The following is a 22291-nucleotide window of genomic DNA, read 5'->3' as shown; positions in this document are numbered from 1 at the left end:
CTTCTTCTTCTTCTTTTAGTTTTATGGCGGCTCACTTATGTCCATACCTCTATAATGTTTCTTTCATATAGGGAATTCCTAATATGGACAAAGGAATACACTTTCACATAGCTGAATAAAACTCAGATAGGCGTTTTAACTGATGAAACATGGAGACATATCTGTAAGATTGCGACTAAATGCTTTCTCTCTGTTTTTCAAGGCACATCGGGTATTTTTATATGAAGAAACTACAGATGCAATGCAATCAACAGCCTTTATCACTTTATAAAATAATAATTTTGCTTCATTCAGGGATGTGAAACCACATCAGATCACAAAAGGAAGTTATTTCAAACGCTCTAGGCGACCGCCTGTATCGCCTGTTGGATGGGCCGGCACTGCATTCATCACCTCCACCCTTCGTGATGATCCAGAGCCTATAAAAGAGCATCATCTGCTCGGTATGAGACACAACGGCTGCTGTTGTCATTGGTGAATCTCAGGATTTTACAAGACAAGTCAAGAACAGTAAGTACATGTTTTAAAGCCTTTACAACAGGCAATTAAATGTTTTAATGTCATTATAAGTGACAACAGTAGCATGAATGACTTTTAACTCTAATTAATATGTGAGAAATAGTGAAAACTACACTACCAAATACACTTCAGAAGTTTGGGATAATTAAGATTTTTAAAAATGTTTTTTTTTTTTTTTTTTTTTAAAAGAAGTCTCGTCTGCTCACCAAGGCTTAATTTATTTGATCAAAAATATAGTAGAACAGTAATATTATGAAATAATATTGCAATTTGAAATATGTGTTTTGTGTTACTATCTGTTGAAATGTGATTTATTCATGTGATGCAAAGCTGAATTCTCAGAAATCATTCTAATTTTCTAATTAAGATTTCTAATTATTTTTTCTTATTACAAACCATCATATACTATTCATCTTCATCAAATAATCCTGAAAATATATATATTGCCGTTTCCATAAGAATATGAAGCAGCAATAATAGATTTTAACTTTACAGTTAACTCTATTGTTTTTTTGTTTTTTGTTTTGTTTTTTTTAGATGGGAACGTGTCCATCTCATGAAAGGTATGTAATCCTAATGTAAAATAAGATAAAAATCTTTCATTCTGTCCCAATTAAACAGGATTCAGTAGAATTTTACAGTATCGTACATTTAAAATGATTTCATTTAGTTTGTAACCCTTTCTCTTTCGTGTAGAAACCCTTTTTTGTACAATGCATCTAATTACACATTCTCTTGATTTGTAGGAGAAATATATATATATATATATATATATATATATATATATATATATATATATATATATATATATATATTGAACTTAAATCTCTCATTTAAAAATATACAAAATATGAGCATGTGATGTTCAATTCAGTCTATTTTTTCTTTTTTTTGCTACAGCAGTGGTAAGGTGAGAATCAGTCCCTCTCTACATAAGAAGGAAAAAGAATTTGTAGCCAAAAGAAGAAAATTTGTTCTTAAAAGCCTGCAGAAACTCAACATAAACTGCAGTAAGGTAGAACATCTCATATACTTCACATCTATGACTACTATTCTTTCTCCAAATGGTGTTTTAAGCTGATGAACAATGTTTGCAAAATCAAATTGTGTGTGTTTCAGGATAAAGTGCCAAACATTGCATTGCTGGGTTCTGGAGGAGGACAAAGAGCCATGGTGGGTTTGCTGGGATCTCTGGTTGAGCTTGATAAAGCAGGTCTTCTGGACTGCATCCTTTATCTGAGCGGAGTCTCTGGATCCACCTGGTACGAACCCTGAGAAACAACAAACACATAGAGATTAAATTGGGTTGAATGTCAAAAATGACAGCAGTATGTTCTTCTCTGAAGGTGCATGGCCTCCTTATACCATGAACCAGACTGGTCCACCAACCTAGACACTGTGAAAGACAAAATCATCAAGAGACTCAATGGACCAGGAGTCAACGCGGGAGATGCATTTGCCCAATTGTGTAAATATCATAGGAAAGACTTCTTCAGCTTGACTGATGTCTGGGCAGTGATGGCTGTCACAGAATTTGTGAAAAAGGTCTGTAAATAGTCATACCACAGCCAGACTTAAAAATTAAAGTTCTTTATTGGACTTTATGCTTGCATGAAAAACCTTGAAATTTTCTAAAGAAATTGTACCCAGGCATGTACAATAACATAATGCTGCAAAAAAAAAAAGTATTTTCTCTTCAGATCGACAACTGCACACTCACAGATCAATGGAACAAGCACAAAAAAGTTCCGTTTCCCATCTACACAGTGATCGACAAGCGATTCAAACAGCAAGGAGAAGAAGATCTCAGCGAGAAAGAAACTTTCGGTAATATGTTACAATACGCATGCACAAATATGCATTAATTCATGCTTAATTAATTCACAGATAATCACGACTTAATGTATAATTCATGAAGAGCTAAACCATTTAATAATGATTACTACATCAGCAACTAATGAACATTCTATATGATTCATAGATTAAGTAATCAATAAATTGTTATTAGTTAAATGTGCCATAATGTATTAATTCCTTAATAACTTATTTTATTAACTAATGATGTAAATTCATATGTTAATTACCAGAGTGGTCAAAGCTATGTACTTCAACTTCCAGTTGTCTGCTTTAATTAATCATTAGCGAAAGATTAGCACATGACTGACTAAATAACTCTAAATCCATAACCAATGACATATTACATAATTAGTTAATAGTTCTGTGCTTCAACAAGTAAAGTCATAACATAATGATTTGGTGGCAAATCATTAGCTAATGATTAATTAAAGCAGACAACTGGAATTTGAAATGCATGGCTTCAACACATTGTGGTAATTAATACATGAATTTACACTATTAGTTAATAAAATAAGTTATTAGGGAATTAATACATTATGACACATTTAACTAATTACAATTTATTGATTACTTAATCTATGAATCATTTAGAATATTTATTTGTTGCTAATGCAGTAATTATTAATAAATGGTTTAGTTCTTCATGAGTTATATATTAAATCATGATTATCTCTGCATTAGTTAAACATGAATTAATGCATATTTGTGCACCCATATTGTAAAGTGTTACTAGAGTTTCTGTGCTCATATCAGCTGTTATATGTGTTTTTTGTCTGCAGATTCCTGGTTTGAGATCAGTCCATATGAAGCAGGTTATTCCCTCATCGGAGCATTTGTGGACACCCCCAGCTTCGGCAGCCAGTTTGACAATGGCTGTAAGATCAAGAGCCAGCCTGAAATGGACATGCTGTACCTGCAAGGTAACAAACACTGTCGGAGGAGAGTTTACTAATGTTTGCAATATCATCTTACACTGTACACTCTGAACTCTGTACACTACTGAGCTGCTGCTGACCTGAATTTCCTGTTTGCTGATATCATGTAGCTCTGTGTGGCAGCGCTATGGCTGATGGTTATAATAACATGAATTACATCTGGGAACAAATAAAAGGTGCAACTGCATTTGTTCAGAAGATTCAAGTCATTTTATTATCACATGAACTCTAATTTCATTCTAATCCTCCCCAACCCTCACCCCCACAGTTTACCTGTCTGATTTAATATCTAAGATCAAAAACTGGTTACCTAAGGAAATAGACGAAGGTAAAGTATTTCTTATTGCTTTTATTTAAGTATTTACTTTTATTCACCGAGAGAGTTAATCTATGTTTCATATTTTCACGCTACCCAATGGCAAGCCCATATGGCGCAAAAAAAAAAAAAAATTGTGGACAAAATATATTTTACATTTATGCTAAATAGTATTATATACCAAAATATATTTCTAAATGTATTTCTGTGGTAAGAAAATGCATTTTTTTTGGCTGAAATATACAGAGGTCAAAATATATATTTTTACATGCTTTTTAAAAAAATATTTATATATAGCCAAAATATATTGCTGAAAATATATGTATGCATTTTTTTTTTTTTTGCCATTTTCTGTATATTTTGAAACATTTGAAAAAAAAAATATATTTTTTTGCTGTATGGGACATAAAAGAAGTATATTATGATTAAGATTATCTTTGATTTGATTTTAAAGACAGTGACCTATACCACAGCTAGAATGAATACATCATGAGAAATGCTTTAATTATACAAGATAAGATTTGTAGATTTGTACATGTACATTACTAGTCAAAAGTAAGATTTGGAATGTTTTTTTTTAAAGAAGCTCACCAAACCTGCATTTATTTGAATTATTTATTATCCAAATCACAGCAAAAACAGTAAAATTCTGAAATAGTTTTATTTAAAATAACTGTTTTCTATTCTATTTTTATCATTACTGCAGTCACATCCTTTTGAAATCATTCTAATATTCAATATAATAATCATTCTATGCTGCTCAAAAAACATTTATTATGTTGAAAAGAGCAGAGTAGATTTTTTTCACGTTTGTTTGATGAATAGAAGGTTCAGAAGAACAACATATATCTGAAATAGAAACCTTTTGTAACATTATATATGTCTTAATGATCACTTTTGATCAACTTAAAGCAAAATAAAAGCATTAATTAATAAACATAATAAAAAAATATATATACTGACTCCAAGTTTTTGAATGGTATAGTGTATAACATTACAAAAGCTTTTTATTTCAGATAAATGCTGATCTTTGGATCTTTCTATTCATCAAAGAATCCTAAAAAAAAGTACTCAATTCTTTTAAATATTATTATTAATAATAATAATAATAATAATGATAATAATAATAATAATAAGAAGAAGAAGTGTATCTTGAACAACAAATCTTCTTATTTGAATGATTTCTGAAGGATCATGTGACACTGAAGACTGGAGTAATGATGCTGCAAATTCAGCTTTGATGTCAGAAATAAATTACATTTTTAAATATATTCAAATAGAAAGCAGTTATTTTAAATAGTAAAAATATTTTACAATTTTACTGTTTTTTAAGAATGTTTACACTAATCTGGTCAGGCCGGGAGGCCTGGGAGAATGGAAACGCAAACGAACATAAATCTGACAGGGAAAAGTGATTGCATTGAAGGCCTTTTTTTCAGTATTTAGTGTTCATTGTGTGTTTTCTTCAAAAGTTTTAAACTCACTTGTACAGAAGGGAACCAAGGTGCTCATGGATCTTGTGGACATGAATCTCTCTGTTTTGAGTGGCAAAGATCCTTCTGAATTTCACGAATCCATCAGAACAAAACTGAACGGTGAGGTTTTTCTAAAGTGTGATAGAATAGAGGATGATATTTTTTAATATTTGTCACACTTAATCCAATGAAAACTTCTCAGGGGTAGAACTGACAGTGTAATTTAAATGCAGTGTAACATTTCCACCACTACAGTCCATGAAAAAGATACAGTGAGGGTAAACATCATAATTAATTTGTTATATTATATGCATTAAGTTACAATGAGAACATGTTGTTTATGCTTACTGATGCTGAGAATGCTTTAAAAATATTAAATATTATCTTAAATTAAAAAGGCCATATTTCACATCTCTCTCTCGCTCTCTAGCCTATAATAAACTCTATCAGTCAAAAGTTTTTAGACAGTAAAATGTTTTATGTTTTTTAAAGAAGCCTTTTCTGCTCACCAAGCCTGCATTTATTTAATCCACAGTACAGCAAAAACAGTACAATTCTGAAATATTTTTACTATTTAAAAAAGCTGTTTTCTATTTAAATAATCATGTAATTTCATTCATGTGATTTCAAAGTTGAATTTTTAGCATCATTAATTCAGTCTTCAGTGTCACATGATCCTTCAGAAATCATTCTAATATTTGCTGCTCAAAAACAGTATCATCACTTTTGAACAATTTAAAGCATCCTTGCCAAATAAAAGTATTAATTTACACCCCAAAATAAATAAATAAAATACAAATAAAAATATTGCACAGGAATAAACTACATTTTAAAATATATTCAAATAGAAAGCAGTTATTTTAAATAGTAAAAATATTTTACAGTATTACTGCTTTTGCTGTATGTTGGATCAAATAAATGCAGACTTGGGGAGCAGAAGCGATTTCTTTAAGAAACATTAAAAATCTTACTGTCCAGAAAAGTTCGACTCGTGTGTCATTATCATGATATGTAATTATCACAGTGGATTTCTGGGAAACAATTTCAGCTGTATAACATATACAACATGCAATAATATCTATTTTAGTCAACAACAACAAAAAAAGTAATTAAAATAAGATACACACATTCAGTAATGCTCCCCTTTTTTGCAGAGATTGCTGAAAAAGGACAGCAGATGTTTCAAGTGAAAATACTGAATTTTGCTGACAAAGAAGCTACAAAATGGCATATTAAGAACTACACCTTGGATTTAATTGACTATTTTAATGGTTGGCTCAATTTCTGGCCATTCGGTAAGTTTCCAGTCAGAATTTAAAATGCCATCACAAAGATCTAAGAAGATTTATTTAGAAGAGTGTTTTTATATTACAGATGTTTTCTTGAGCACATGTAGGTGTGTGTCTCTGTTCACCTGGGGCAGAAAATATGACTTTCTCCACAACATGAAACGTAAGAATAGACCTGTTTGTTACCTGGCAAATAAATTAATAATAAACACTGATTTCAAGTTGTGATTTCTCAGATAAAGCAGTGCCTGCTGCTCTTCTGGAAAGTGAGACGAGAGACTATGAAGATGCAGGACTGTTGCTGAACTCACCCTACTTCTCAGTGCTGAGAGAAGAAAGAAACATTGACCTCATCATTTCCCTGGATTTCAGTGAGGGCGATCCTTTCGAGGTAATATACTTGTATATAATTCACAATGCATACATACTCTTATAAAAGGCTATTCAAAATGGATCCCCAAGAAATGTTAATTCTTTTATCATTTCTTTCCTTCTGAACTTGTGTGACTTGTGATGGAGTGCTTGCTTCTTGCTTCTTTTTCTCATGACATTTAAAGTGACCACCTGAGGTCCCACTAATCTAAAATACACAGAATGAACTGAACTGAAATGTTTTATAACCCTTTTAATCAAATCATTTCTGTAATTTTTTCACTGTAGACGGTGAGAAAAGCTGCCACGATGTGTGAAAACCAAAACATCCCTTTCCCTGATGTCCAGATTCCCAGTGAAGACCTGGAGAAACCAAAGGACTTCTATGTGTTCAAAGGCAAAAACGCTCCAACTGTGATTCACATCCCTCTGTTTAATAAGCACAACTGTGGAGGCAAGTGAAGATTGTCTAGTTAAACAAAACTGAAATATGAATCATGTTCTGATTTAAGTGTGTTACTGTTTCTTCAGACCAACTTGAGACCTGGATGTCCGACTATAAGACGATGCAATTTTCTTGTTACAGTGCTGAGAAGATCACTAAACTTATGGAGGTCGCTGGAAAAAACATCTCAAAAAACAAAGCCCATCTGATTGATCAGATTCGTGCCATCATCTAGGAAAAACTTAGACATGAATAAATTAAACACAGTGACTAAAGAGAATCTAAATGTAGACTAAACTGCATATCAGCCATTGTACAATGCATTTTTCACTTTCTTTTTCCTGTCCTAATAATCATGATTTTTTAACCTAATGATCAAAAATCAGCACTATTACACTTTTTTTTTCTAAATATGATCTGTGTGGCAGTATAAGAACATCTGAGGTTAGTCATGTTTGCGTTTTATTTCTGATGTTCAAAATATTTTTGCTGTTTGTCTGTTTTTAACCTTTTTTTTTTTTTTTAGCAATAAATAGCATCATTAATATTATCAGCACACACTGCACTGAAACCATGATTGCTTAATAAAATAATGTACTACTTCTATTTTGTTCCAATCAATTAACAAACTTCTCTAAAAATGTTTTTGTCTTAGTACTTTGATATAAAACAGCACAAATGCTAATTAAAACTGATAAAGAAAAATGTTGGTATAAATTTTACAAGGATCAAGAAATGTAGCAATGTTCAATTAGAAATTTTGAAAGCCACTCAAATATAATAGAAGGCAATTAGAAAAGCAATATTAGCAATATTATTAAAAATAGAAAAACACAATTTTGAAATGTAATTTATTCCCATGAAAGCTGAATTTTTTTGCATCATTACTCCAGTCACATGATCCTTCAGAAATCATTCTAATATTCTGATTTGCTGCTCAAAAAAATATTTATTATTATTATGTTGAAAACAGGTGATTAGAAATGTTCAGGTTTCTTTGATGAATAGAAAGTTCAGAAGAACAGCATTTTATCTGAAATAGAAATAATAGAAATAGAATTGTAACATAATAAATGTCTTTATCATCACTTTTGATCAATTAAAAGCATCTGTAATGTTACAAAATCTTTCTATTTTAGATAAATGCTGATCTTTGGATCTTTCTTTTCAAAGAATCTTGAAAAGTAATGTACTCAACTATTTTAAATATTGATAATAATAATAATAATAATAATAATAATAATAATAAATATAGCTGCAAGCAGCAATTGCGGGGCCAAGCACTAAAGAGGCAGAATGAGGACCTAAGCATGGCAAGGAGCAGCAGACCGACTACAACAATGAGTAATTAAAAGCCATTTTAGGATGATATCAGTTGAAATGGCTGAAAAATAATAAAGACAAGCACTAATAATAGAATTTATTGGCTTATCCCTTTTGACCAATAGGTGGCGCTCTTATCAAATTGATGTCGTGTGTTCAGTGTGAGTTTACAATGACACACAGAAAGTTTGGTGTCATTATGTCAAAGCTTTACAGAGATACAGCCTCAGAGTCATTTTGGCATCAAGTCTAAAATTTGTGGTGGCGCTGTACGAAAACAGCTTTGTCTATCGACACGAAATCCATAACTTTGTGTCAGGACAGTCTGAAGATGATGTGAGTCAAAATTGGACTAACGGTCTAAGAAGAGTTTAAACAATTAGGTGTTGTACATTAATCAAAATGGTGGAAGGAAGTTTGGTCAACTATGGTATAATTGGTATGTATGTTGTCAGCATTATCCAAGGGATGTTTTGGGACCATGTTTTCATTACAATAGGCTAATGCAATCAGAAATTATTAGCATTTTTGGAAATTTCATTATTAATGTTTAATGAATGGTGTATTACTTTTGACCAATAGGTGGCGCTGTTACCAAATTAAAATGGCATGGTCAGTGGGAGGTGACAATGGCACATACAAAGTTTGGTGCAAATATGTCAAAGCTTTGCAGAGATACAGCCTCAGATGCAGTTTGGCATCCTTCAAGCAAATTCGTTGATGCACTAAACGAAAGCCGTTTTCTACTAAGCATCGACACAAAATCCATAACTTCTTGTCAGCACCGTCTGAAGATGATCTGAGTCAAATTTGGTGAACAGTTTAGGAGGAGTTCGCAAAAGTAGGTTTTCCACATAAATTAAAATGGTGGACAGGAAGTTCATCCAATCATGGATGATTCATAATTGGTATCAATGATCTCGGCATGATCCAAGGAATATACCAAGACTAGTTTCATTAGAGTAGGCCAATTAATAGTGTTGGGTTCGAGTCCACCTAAGTCGAGTCCGAGTCGAGTCCGAGTCTTTAACCAGTCGAATCCGAGACGAGTCCGAGTCCAAAATGGGCCGAGTCGGACTCAAGTCCGAGTCCCAAAGGGCCGAGTCCGAGTCGAGTCCGTCCGTGTCCAAGGAAACAATACTGTTTGTCAGTAACTTAACATTGTTTTATCCCAGGGGTGCCCAAACTCTGTCCTGGAGGGAGATGTCCTACAGATTTTAGATCCAGCCCCAATTAAACACACCTGAACCAGCTAATCAAGCTTATACTAGGCATACTAGAAACCCCCTGGCAGGTGTGTTGAGGCAAGTTGGAGCTAAACCAAGGACCAGGACTGAGTTTGGCTCCCCTGTTTTTAACCTTTACAACTAGAAAAATGCAATGTCAGTTGAAATGTAAGAAAAGCAAACCTCTATTGGATCTTGCTATTTTGATTTCACAATATGTCATAATTAGTGTCCATGCACTGCTTAGCAAACTTAAAGTATGCAACAGAAGTTATGGCTGATCTATGTAATGTGACATATTTTAGAGTGAAACAGGTTTTAGAATGTGATAAATTATAGGGTGGGACTTGACTTTATTCATCAATGTAGTAAATGTATAAATTCAAGGGTGGGGGTAAAGGAGTAGGTATATTGGTGAATGGGATCTTAAAGGGGTCATCGGATGCTAAGTTCACTTTTTCATGTTGTTTGAACATTAATGTGTGTTGTCAGTGTATGTACAAATCTACCCTATAATGATAAAAATCCATGCAGTGGTTTTTAATTAATCTGTAAAAATATTATTCCCTTTTTTACTAATCGAGCTGTTCTCAGATGTCTGTCGTTGTGGCGTCACATGACAGAGGCCACTCCCACAATAGTTGATTGACATGAGCGTCTTACCTCAGATCAGCTGTAACAGTCCGCCCTCTTTGTTTCGATATTGGAGCAGGGATGTAAGTTAGACAAGAATATCTCAGATTGAGCGATTGAGGTGTTGTGTTGCTGGATGTAATAATGAACATAGTGGTCGTCATTTACTCCCGACATCTGAGCCGCTGAAGATGCAGTGGATTATGTTTGTTTGTGAAGGGAATGAACCTCCTGATCTACATATATCCGTCTGTGTTCACGCAAATCATTCGTGATCCAGCTTCACTTACAGCAGAAGTGAGTATAAGGGTTTTTTTTTATTATGAATCTTTGCGATCACCTTTCCTTATAACATGGTAGTTATGAAGTTTAGCGGCTAAACGCGGCTAATCTAGACAATATTGTCTTTCCAGAGAGAGAAGAGAGGGGCGGGGTGAGCAGAGCTCATTTACATTTAAAGGAACAACCCCTTAGAATGAGATGATTTTTGCTGAGCTCATTTTGACAAGGTAAAAAGTGTTTTGTTTTACAAAACCATTGAGAATTTTTAATCAAAGTATATTAGAGGCTTTTTATTAAGACCCTAAAGAATCATATCAACTTGTGGAAAATGGGCATCCGATGACCCTGTTAAGAGCAGAAAATGCACCTCTTTTATTTCTGATTGTGCTGTGTGTGTTTTGGTTTGTATATGACTTTTTTTTTCTTGAATGAAAATGAGGTTGTGAGGGAAAAACCTAGTCTTTACAATGGTACACACAGTGTGTATAAAGCCCTACCTATACTTTCCATAAGTCACAGCAAACTCAGACCTGTTTTATTTTTTAATGCATTTATAGTTACATTAATTACAATAAATTACATTATATAAGGAATAATTGATGATGGGCCATTTAATTATTAGAAAATAATGCACACCCAAGATGGTTTTGGACCCATAAAAACTATTGCTGCAAAGATGTTTAGAAAATTATTTTTCTTTCAAGCTAGAAACTGCCACCATGTTTAAATAATAATAATTTCAATGCAGAAAAAACTAATCAACTAATGTAAGTAAAACATTCTCAAGCTCAAGGCAAGTAACTCCAAGTATTACTTACAAGCAAAAGTATTAATACATATATTAATCTACATTTTTTATGTAGGTCAATATAAAGGCTATTACAGAAATAGACTACAGATATTTCATGAAGTAATAAATGTTAAAATAAAAACTGCCAAATCTTCACTGTATACATTAAAGATAATTCTTATTACAGTTAATAAGTGATTCAGTCAAGAACAGTGAGTGATTTTCTCTTTTTCTTTTGTTGTTTGATTAATATTTATGACGCGGTCTGCTGCTGCAGGTTTACGCTGCTGTCGCTTTAAGATCTGACGCACAGATCAAATATTTTGACGCATCAGTATTTCTACCAGCTGTTCAGGTTTACTTAAGACAAAACCGACTTCATTTACATGAATAGTCTCCAATACGAGCATGCGTGTGGCAATAACAGAACCTATTAAAAGCGAAAGAAAACTCGGCATTCGTACACTGACTGAGAGGCGCGTTCTGTGATCGCATAAGTCAGTGACATTTCCGTCAACTGTCTGTGGACTCGGACAGACTCGGGATATTTTTAGAGTCCGAAAGGCTTGAGTCCGAGTCAAGTCCGAGTAAAAATGCATCCGAGTCCGTGACAAGTCCGAGTCGCGTAAAAATTGTACTCGAGACCGGACTCGAGTCCGAGTACGAGTCCGAGTACCCCAACTCTAACATTTAGTAAAGTGCTGTATTTTTAATACACTGACCAAAATTATAAATGGAACACTTTTGTTTACGCCCGAACTCTTATATATAACTTTTTCTATGTACACAAAAGGCCTTTTTCTCTCAAATATTGTTCAGAAATCTGTCTAAATCTGTCTGTGTTAGTGAGCACTGCTCCTTTGTAGAGATGATCCATCCACCTCACAGGTGTGGCATATCAAGATGCTGATTAGACAGCATGATTATTGCACAGGTGTGCCTTAGGCAGGACACAATAAAATGTGCAGTTTTATCACACAATGCCACAGATGTTGCAAGTTTTGAGGGACCGTGCAATTGGCATGCAGACTGCAAGAATGTCCACCAGAGCTGTTGCCTGTGAAGTGAATGATCATTTCTCTACCATAAGCCATCTCCAAAGGCATTTTAGAGAATTTGGCAGTACATCCAATCGGCCTCACAATCGCAGACCATGTGTAACCACACCAGCCCAGGACCTCCACATCCAGCATCTTCAGCTCCAAGATCGTCTGAGACCAGCCACCCGGACAGCTGCTGCAACAACTGGTTTGCATAACCAAAGAATTTCTGGACAAACTGTCAGAAACCATCTCAGGGAAGCTCATCTGCATGCTCACATTCGATGGCATCTGGCACTTTGGAGAGGTGTTCTCTTCATAGATGAATCCCGGTTTTCACTGTAGGGCAGATGGCAGACAGCGTGTAAGGTGTTGTGTGGGTGAGCGGTTTGCTGATGTCAACGTTGTGGATCGAGTGGCCCATGGTGGCGGTGGGGTTATGGTACGGGCAGGTGTAGGTTATGGACAATGAACACAGGTGCATTTAGAGATACTGTGATGAGGACCTGAGGCCCATTTTTGTGCCATTCATCCACGACCATCACCTCATGTTGCAGCATGATTTTGCATGGCCCCATGTTGCAAGGATCTGTACAGAACTCCTGGAAGCTGAAAACATCCCAGTTTTTGCATGACCAGCATACTCACCGGACATGTCACCCACCGAGGATGTTTGGGATGTTCTGGATCGACATATAAAACAACGTGTTCCACTTCCTGCCAATATCCAGCATCTTCGCACAGCCATTGAAGAGGACTGGACCAACATTCTACAGGCCACAATCAACAACCTGATCAACTCTATTTAAAGGAGATGCGTTGCACTGCGTGAGGCAAATGGTGGTCACACCAGATACTGACTGGCTTTTGGACCCCCCGGACACCCCCTAAAACAGTGTCCTTTTATTGGGGCCAGTCTAAGGCACACCTGTGCAATAATCATGCTGTCTAATCAGCATCTTGATATGCCACACCTGTGAGGAGGATGGCTTATCTCAGCATAGGAGAAGTGCTCACTAACACAGATTTAGACAGATTTCTGAACAATATTCGAGAGAAATAGGCTTTTTGTGCACATAGAAAAAGTCTTAGATTTTAGAGTTCAGCTCATGAAAAATGGGGGCAAAAACAAAAGTTTTGGTTTTATAATTTTGGTCAGTGTAGATTGATGATCGTGGGATGCCAAGGAACACAAGACATATAAACACTCACTGCAACATTCTTCTGATTGCAAATGACTGCAAATCTATCTGCGATAGGAAACATGCAGTGGTGTCTAAAATCTGAGATTACATTGAAAATAAGAGATTCTAAAGTGGAACTAAACAAAATTGTAGGACTTATAAATGATAAATAATTTATTTTATAATAATTTGTTAATGTACATTATCCCATATCATACATGCCACAAAAGTAAATAATTCGACACAAAATATTTAAGTTGAAATATTTTATTAGCTTATTAGGGAAAACTTTCCATGAAGAAAAAAACACTCTAGCAAGTGGTTTGCAAGCTAGACAAACAAACACACAAGACAGTAAGTGACAGATATAATTTCCTTTTCTAAAGATTGATGAACACACACTCACAGATCAGTGGGACCATCTCAGTGAAGACCCGTTTCCCATCTACACAGTGATCGATAAGAAATGCAAACAGAAAAAAGATGGAGGTCTGTGTTGGTGTGAGTCTGAAAGTATTAAAGTTAGTTACTGTGCTTATGTCAGCCGTTATATGGTTGTGTTTTCCGTCTGCAGAGCCCTGGTTTGAGATCAGTCCACATGAAGCAGGTTATTCCCTCACTGGAGCATTTGTGGAAACATCCAGCTTCGGCAGCCAGTTTGACAAAGGCCATAAGATCAAGGAGCAGCCTGAAATGGACATGCTGTACCTGCAAGATAACAAAATCTGTCACAGTAAAGTTATTTAATATTTGTAATATCAATGTACACTGAACTTATAATGTGTGTTAAATCTGAAATATACATAATTACAATTAGGAATATTAAAAATAATTTTTAACAGCACATTGTTTTTCAACATAAAACATCTCCATACACAATGATATTAATAAAAGATCAATCATGCTGAACAATTTTAAGGCTCAAATCTGACAGTCGAACAATGTGATGCTTTAGACTATTATACATTTTGTTTCAAAAATTATTTTCGTTTATTGAAAACATTGTTGCGTTTATAATTTTGGTCAGTGTAGATTGATGATTGTGGGATGCCAAGGAACACAAGACATATAAACACTCACTGCAACATTTTTCTGATTGCAAATGACTGCAAACCTATCTGCAATAGGAAACATGCAGTGGTGTCTAAAATCTGAGATTACATTGAAAATAAGAGATTCTAAACTGGAACTAAACAAAATTGTAGGACTTATAAATGATAAATAATTCATTTTATAATAATTTGTTATCCCATATCATACATGCCACAAAAGTAAGTAATTGGACACAAAATATTTAAGTTGAAATATTTTATTAGCTTATTAGGGAAAACTTTCCGTGAAGAAAAAAACATTCTAGCAAGTGGTTTGCAAGCTAGACAAACAAACACACAAGACAGTAAGTGACATACACTACCGTTCAAAAGTTTGGGGTCAGTAAGACTTGTAATAGTCTTTAAAGAAGTCTCTTATGCTCATCAAGGCTGCATTTATTTGATTAAAAATATAGAAAAAAACAGTAATATTGCAAAATGTTTTTACAATATAAAATAATGTTTTTATTTTAACATACTTTAAAATAGAATTTATTCCTGTGATGAAAAGCTGAATTTTTATCAGCTGTTACTCCAGTCTTAAGTGTCACATGATCCTTCAGAAATTATTCTAATATGCAGATTTATTATTAGAATGATCAATGTTGGATAATATCAACTGTTGTGCTGCCAAATATTTTTTGGAACCAGTGATTTTTTTTTCTTCAGGATTCTTTCATGAATAACAAGTTTAAAAAGTACAGTGTTTATTTAAAATATAAATATTTTATAGCAATGTAAATGATTTATTATTAACTTTTAATAAACTTTTAATTATTAACTTAATACATCCTTGGTGAATAAAAGTATTAATTTCTTAAAAAAAAAAAAAAAAAAAAAAAGAAACAATAAAAATGTACTGACCCCAAACTTTTGAACGGTAGTGTATATAATTTCCTTTTCTAAAGATTGATGAACACACACTCACAGATCAGTGGGACCATCTCAGTAAAGACCCGCTTCGCATAGATGGAGGTCTGTGTTGGTGTGAGTCTGAAAGAATTAAAGTTACTGTGCTTATGTCAGCCGTTATATGGTGGTGTTTTCTGTCTGTAGACTCCTGGTTTGAGATCAATCCATATGAAGCAGGTTATTCCCTCACTGGAGCTTTTGTGGAAACATCCAGCTTCGGCAGCCAGTTTGACAAAGGCCGTAAGATCAAGGAGCAGCCTGAAATGGACATGCTGTACCTGCAAGGTAACAAACTCTGTCACAGTAGAGCTATTTAATATTTGTAATATCAATGTACACTGAACTTATAATGTGTGTTAAATCTGAAATATACATAATTACAATTAGGAATATTAAAAATAATTTTTAACAGCACATTGTTTTTCAACATAAACATCTCTATGCACAATGATATTAATAAAAGATCAATTATGCTGAACAATTTTAAGGCTCAAATCTGACAATTATAGATTATTATACATTTTGTTTCAAAAATGATGTGTTTTTGTTTCACTTATTGAAAACATTGTATATGTATTTTCTGCAGCTCTGTGTGGCAGCGCTTTAGCTGATGGAGAGGAGAATGCAAAATTCATCTGGGAAAAAATAGAAGGTGCAGCTGCATTTGAAGTTTCAGTTCTGCCTAAATATGACAGTCATTTCATTATCATGTGAACTCTGATTACATTTGATTTTTTCCCCCTGATTTTTTGCAAGATTTAATGCCTACAATAAAATCAGAAATGATTGAGGAACTGAGGAAAGGTAAAGCATTTTTTGCATTTATGCTTTTATTTATTGTCAAGTTCTATCTTTTGCATCTGTTGATCTACTGACAGTACTAAATGAATAAATGCTGTAATGTATTGCTCATGCACCTTACTGTAAAGCATTACCAAATAGATAATGAGTATTGCATCAGTTTCTTTTTAGCTTCAAATCAAAACATTGATTTGACACTGTTGTGTACTTGTTTGCTTGTGGGAAACACCCCGTATCTAATAAATTTAGGGTTGAAAAGCACTTACATTCAATTTTGCATTGTGCTGTTGTTCATGTTCATGATGTTTGTTCAATGTGTGTTTTTTTTTTCAAAAGATCCAAACTCCCCATCTGTTTACCAGGTGCTCATGGATCTTGTGGAGATGAATCTCGCCTTTTTGAATGGCAAAGATCCTTCTGCTTTTGATCAAAAAATCAGAGAAACACTGACAGGTGAGCTATTTTTTTTTAGTTCATTTTAGAGTCTACAGTGAATCTGTTCACTGGGTTAATGATCTGAGGATTGAAAATTTCTTTTTATATATAAAATACTCTTTGAAATATAGGCTGTATTTTATATCTACCTGTATTTAAAATGTATCAAAGTCTTTTGGCTACATAGACTAAAGACAGATGTGTGCCGTTGCATTGATTGCGAAACACAATCAGCCAATTACGGTTACCACATAAAAGAAAGAAAACAGAAACTAAAAGAGTGATCAAACCAGATCTTCGACAAAACAATAACTCAAAATGTATGTTTGTTTTCTTTTGCAGAGCTTGCTGGAGACAAACATCACATGATTTTTCCAGGGGAAAAACTGAATGTTGCTGATAAAGAAGCTGCAAAACTGTATATGAAGCGATTCACTGAGGATGTATGTACTGATTTAAATCAGTTACCTTCGGAGACTGCAGGTACATTGAAGATTAAATAAAATTATAAATTTCCAGAGAAACTGACTGGTGCCACAAATCTTTGCTTGAGATAACCAATAAAGTATGAATCATAAAACATCATGATTATTTAAAGTTCACCCTATCATCATTTACTCATCCTCATGTCATTCCAAACCATAAGACTTTAGTTCATCTTCTGAGCACAAATCAGGATCATTTATAATTTTAGTGAAATCTGAGAGATTTCTGTCCCTCCATTTAAAGTCTAAAACTCACCTAAACTCTGATGCTTCAAAACATTTATAAAGAGATCACAAAATAAATCTATGAGTCTTCTGGAGAGACACGATCACTTAATGCCATGAATATGAACATGCCAAGCCAATGAATGTACGAAAGAGCAGAGCTGTAAAGAAAAGCAACTAAATGTGGCACAATAATCATTTTGTCTCTATTATTGTGTTTTCGTAATTGTCGAAAGCCAAAATTGAAATTGAAACTAAAATTTGATTCAAAGCATAAATGCTGCATGAGAAACTATAATGAAACATCAAAAAAATAATCTCCAAAGAACCAGTCAACTGAAAAACAAGATACAGAATATAGAACAAAATAATTCACTACATTTAAGAATCACTGTGTATTTGTATTTCAGATATTATCTTGAGAATTTTTGTATGCATATGTCAATGGATCTGGGGCAGGAAATATAACTTCCTCTACCAAATGGCGGGTGAGAACATCTTCAATGTGAAATTGTGCAGTTCAATGTGAATAATATAATAGAGTGATTTCATACTGTGATCCTTCAGATAAAGCCGTGCCTTCCGCTCTTCAGAAAAGTGAGACGAGAGACTATGAAGATGCTGGACTGCTACTCAGCTCATCTTACTTCTCAGTGTTAAGGGAAGAAAGATACATTGACCTCATCATTTCCCTTGATTTCTGCAACAAGGAAGCGTTCAAGGTATTACACACATTTATAAGACAACATACTCCATTAAAAGTTGAATGTTTAGTTCACTTCACAGTGAAAATTCTGTCATCAATTACTCACCCACATGTCGTTCCAAGCTGACAAGACTTTGGTTCATCTCCGGAACACAAATGAAGATGATTTTAATGAAATCTGAGTGATTTTTATCCCTTTTTATCCCTCTGTTGAAAGCCTGTTCATGAAGAGAGATCATAAAACAAACCCATATGAATAAAGCAGTTTAATTCAAGTCTTCTTCTTCAATAGACATGATCAGTTCACATGAACAGATTTAAATCTGGCTTCTGTTTATATATAAGAATTGATTAGTGAACAATGTTTATACACTGTAAAAAAATAAAAAACACAATTTTTGAGTCAACTTAAAATAATTTGTTACCCTGCTGCCTTAAAATTTTAAGTTCAGTCAACTAAAATAAGTTTAGTCAACTAGAAACGTTAGATATTTGTGTTTGCTAAACTTAACAGATGGGTAAGTAACCCAGCTGCCTTAAAATTTTAAGTTGATTCAACTCAAATATCTAATAAATAAGTTGTCACTTAGTATAATTTAACCTTTCAAGTTGAATAAACTTTTTTTCCGAGTTGACTGAATTTAAAATTTTATGGCAGCCAGGTTTCAAATTATTTTAAGTTGACTCAACAATTACAGTGTAGCATTAAAATTTGGTGAGGAAAGCTCAAGCGTGTTTGTTTGACCTCACTGATTCTCGCACGCAAGTTTGCACAAGAACCAATGAGGTTTTTCTCATAGTATTGTTGAGCTTCAGTTTATGTTTGCTGGTCAGTATTTAAATGTGAAAATTAAATCTGTTTATCATGTAAAGTGATTGTGTCTCTTCAAAAGATTCATAAACCACTTGATTCGTATGAATTTATTTGGCAGTCTCTATACATCAGAGTTTGGGGTGAACAGACTTTTCATGTGTACTCGGAAGATGAATGAAAGTCTTATAGATTTAGAACAACAGGAGGGTGAGTAAATGATGACAGGACTTTCATTTTTGGGTGAACTGACTCTTTAAGAGAACAGATCACTACAAATGATCACAGAAATGATCAAGACTTTCTTTCTTTACTAGAAAACGCTTTTTTTCTTGTGATATGCATCATAATCACCAGAGGTTGCACTAACCTTAAAAACCATTGACAGATAATTTCAAATGCTGTGTATCATTTAAACAGATAAACATTTAAGATAAGAGCACATGCTTTTATTTTAACAATATTTATATACAATACCTGGACAGAGCATCCACTAGCATTCCCATTCATCTCAACCTGACAGTTTCAGTGAATAACAACTTTAATTTAAACTGAAATGATGCTTTTTCACTACAGACAGTGACTGACGCTGCTGATATGTGCAAAAAACAGAACATCCCTTTCCCTGAAGTCAACATTCCCGATGAAGACGTGGACAACCCGAAGGACTTCTATGTGTTCAAAGGCCAAAATGCTCCAACCGTGATTCACATCCCTCTGTTTAATGTGGTCAACTGTGGAGGCAAGTTAAGATTGTCCAGTTGAATAAAACTGAAATACCACCTGTTCTAATATGTCTATTCTAATGTTTCTTTAGAGGCTCTTAAGGAAATGAAGCACAAATATGAGACCTTTCAAGCTCCTTACAACACTGAGAAGATCACTGAATTAATGAAATTAGCTGGAAAAAACATCTCAAACAACAAGGAGAAACTGCTGGAACAGATTGGTGCAGTCATTGAGCAGAAAAGGCAACAGCTGGCATCTGAAAATCAGTGGTGCACAGCGTTCTGAGATGAGGCAAAGTCCTCACTGTTTGTTTTAATGTTTTTCTTGATGTAAAATTATGTTTCAGTTACTGCTGGAACATTTTTCAGGTTAAATAAATGAACATCACTTACACTTTCAAGGAAACAACAACTATGTAACTAATGTTCTCTTTATTAAAACAAAATATAATTATCATCAAGCTTTTTAAGCATGGGTCATATTGCATGCATACTTTATACTGTTCTTACCAATAGTCAACTTATTTTGGAACTATTAGTTTTCAGATTATGTTTTCTAGTTATTTCAAGTCTGAATGTGATTTTAAGTGGTGATATCTAAGTGAGTTGCTGGCTTACCTTTTAATTAATCTTGTCATGAACACATTATTTGTTCATTCAGATGGATTTGCAGATGCAGAACGTGCATGGAATTGAGAGGTGGGGTTTAACAGGACAATAACAGCGTGATTTGTTTAATGTCTTGCATGTTTCAGTCTCTTCCTTCATGCACAACTTTCATTAAGCAAACATTCATAATCATTAATAATCAAATCAGCCATAACACAGATGTGATTACAGTTATGATTGCTGATTCAAATATTGTATTACTCCGTTTCTGTACCAATTAATTAATAAATTGTTCTTTTAAAACAGGATTTTGTCCTGCCATAAATCTGATAGTTGTAGTTCTGGATAACATTTGGTCAACCCAGAGCTCTGGTGAATAACTATAACCTGTTTCTAGGAGCCTGATGAAGCTCGTTTCAAAATCTGTCCAACACAAACACATAGATTTCAATGAAATAAAAACAAACAAACAATACCTTCATCAACAGAGCAAAACCATATGCACGTTTTGAAACACTTAAAAACAAAAGGTTAAAAAAACAAACAAACAAACAAACAAACAAAAAACAATAAACCAGTAAAAATCTGCTGAGAAGAGCCACATTTAAGCCACTGTCTAAAGTTGCTGATATAAAGGCTTCTGTGTCAAATCAACCAAACTTAAAAAAACTTCCCCCGGAAAATGACTTCAGAAAGATGGCAGCATCATAATGTTATTTTTACACAGAGATTGTTATTCTATTAGTAAAATCTGTTGACTTTATCAATCTTTCTTGCTCTATGTGCCAATGGTGGCCATGTAAAAAAAAATGGGGAAACTTCAGGTTTGCATGCCTGTAACTTAAGAGGTATTAAAGATATCTTACTGCCCTTTTACATATTGGGTCTTAACAAATTTTCCTTTCGACATCTTTATTTTTAATGCCCTATGGCAGAGGTTCTCAACCTTTTGGAACTAAAGCCCCCCCAAACCTCCCCTATCATTCCTTCTTTGCATTCTTCAAGCATTCGCATATCTGCCCTAAATAATATTCAGTACTATTTAGGGCGGATGTTATACGAATTTGGAAGGTGTGGGGGGTCTATAAAGTCTGTAAGATTGTACATTTTACATGCTAGTCTACATTTTAATATTAAAACAATATTAAGAGTATAGTTATTAGTTAATTATTTTATTTTATTTTATAAATTAGTCCATTTAAAATGTTATAAATAAGTCCGGGCTTCGGGACAATTTTCAAGTTATAGTTCAGACTCAGGCCGGGCCTCGGGTCTGTTTTAGGCTTCTCCTTATTTTGATGTTTTATACATACACCAATTATGGTGATGAAAACAAATTTCCGCGCTGGTGGAAACACCACGAGACTTCACTTTTGCTTTCATTTTCGAGACCGACTCGGAAAGCGTTTAGTGTCTCCGCCAGCAGCAGCAAATCAGCGCAGCTGGAAGATCCGCAAACGTAATTACAATGAATGTTTCGGGGGAAATTAGGGGATATTTTAATTATTTATTAATAAACCAGTGTTTTCAGTGTCGCAAGGATGAAGTTGCCGATCCTGACTCGGACGCGCCTTTAGAGAAATGCATCTTTACAGATTACATATAAAAAGAGTTTTTGTGACAGAGTATTTGTTTTATTTCGTTAATTAATCATTTTAAGCTTTCTATAGATATATGTATCATGTCTGTGAGGTATGCATTTGCTGAGTTTCGGTTCATTTTTGTGAAGCGCTCCTGTTGAGGCAACAGAAAGCGCATCATGTTTGTTTTCTTTATTTAATAAAAGCACCTTTTGCAACGTT

The 22291-nt window shown here is 34.0% G+C and overlaps 1 protein-coding gene across 3 annotated transcripts; it reads left to right on the top strand.

The window, feature by feature from the left end:
- The first annotated feature begins 440 nt into the window (after positions 1-440).
- Positions 441-20794, top strand: LOC127161098 (cytosolic phospholipase A2 gamma-like). Of its 3 annotated transcripts, XM_051103749.1 has the most exons (24): positions 441-510; positions 1057-1082; positions 1420-1534; positions 1639-1781; positions 1866-2064; positions 2220-2346; positions 3156-3296; positions 3422-3487; positions 3580-3639; positions 5100-5222; positions 6257-6397; positions 6477-6554; positions 6628-6782; positions 7052-7217; positions 14261-14419; positions 15834-15974; positions 16276-16341; positions 16446-16493; positions 16827-16943; positions 17268-17408; positions 18046-18123; positions 18203-18357; positions 19729-19894; positions 19970-20794. In XM_051103749.1, the coding sequence occupies exons 2-24, from the start codon at positions 1057-1059 to the stop codon at positions 20164-20166; spliced, it is 2808 nt and encodes a 935-aa protein (XP_050959706.1). In that variant the 5' UTR covers positions 441-510; the 3' UTR covers positions 20167-20794. The 3 variants fall into 3 exon arrangements, with proteins under 3 accessions (XP_050959706.1, XP_050959708.1, XP_050959709.1); XM_051103751.1 differs by lacking the exon at positions 5100-5222; XM_051103752.1 differs by lacking the exons at positions 3422-3487; positions 3580-3639; positions 5100-5222.
- Positions 20795-22291: the final 1497 nt, after the last annotated feature.

Source organism: Labeo rohita, unplaced genomic scaffold (assembly GCF_022985175.1).
Source record: "Labeo rohita strain BAU-BD-2019 unplaced genomic scaffold, IGBB_LRoh.1.0 scaffold_542, whole genome shotgun sequence".
Lineage (NCBI taxonomy): Eukaryota > Metazoa > Chordata > Actinopteri > Cypriniformes > Cyprinidae > Labeo > Labeo rohita.
This window is presented reverse-complemented; position numbering and strand designations above follow the sequence as displayed.

Coding starts and splice junctions, on each gene's coding strand:
- LOC127161098 (XM_051103749.1), top strand. CDS start 1,057: ATGGGAACGTGTCCATCTCATGAAAG. Junction 6,555..6,627: donor CTTTCTCCACAACATGAAAC/GTAAGAATAGAC, acceptor GTGATTTCTCAG/ATAAAGCAGTGCCTGCTGCT. Junction 7,218..14,260: donor TAATAAGCACAACTGTGGAG/GCAAGTGAAGAT, acceptor TTCCGTCTGCAG/AGCCCTGGTTTGAGATCAGT.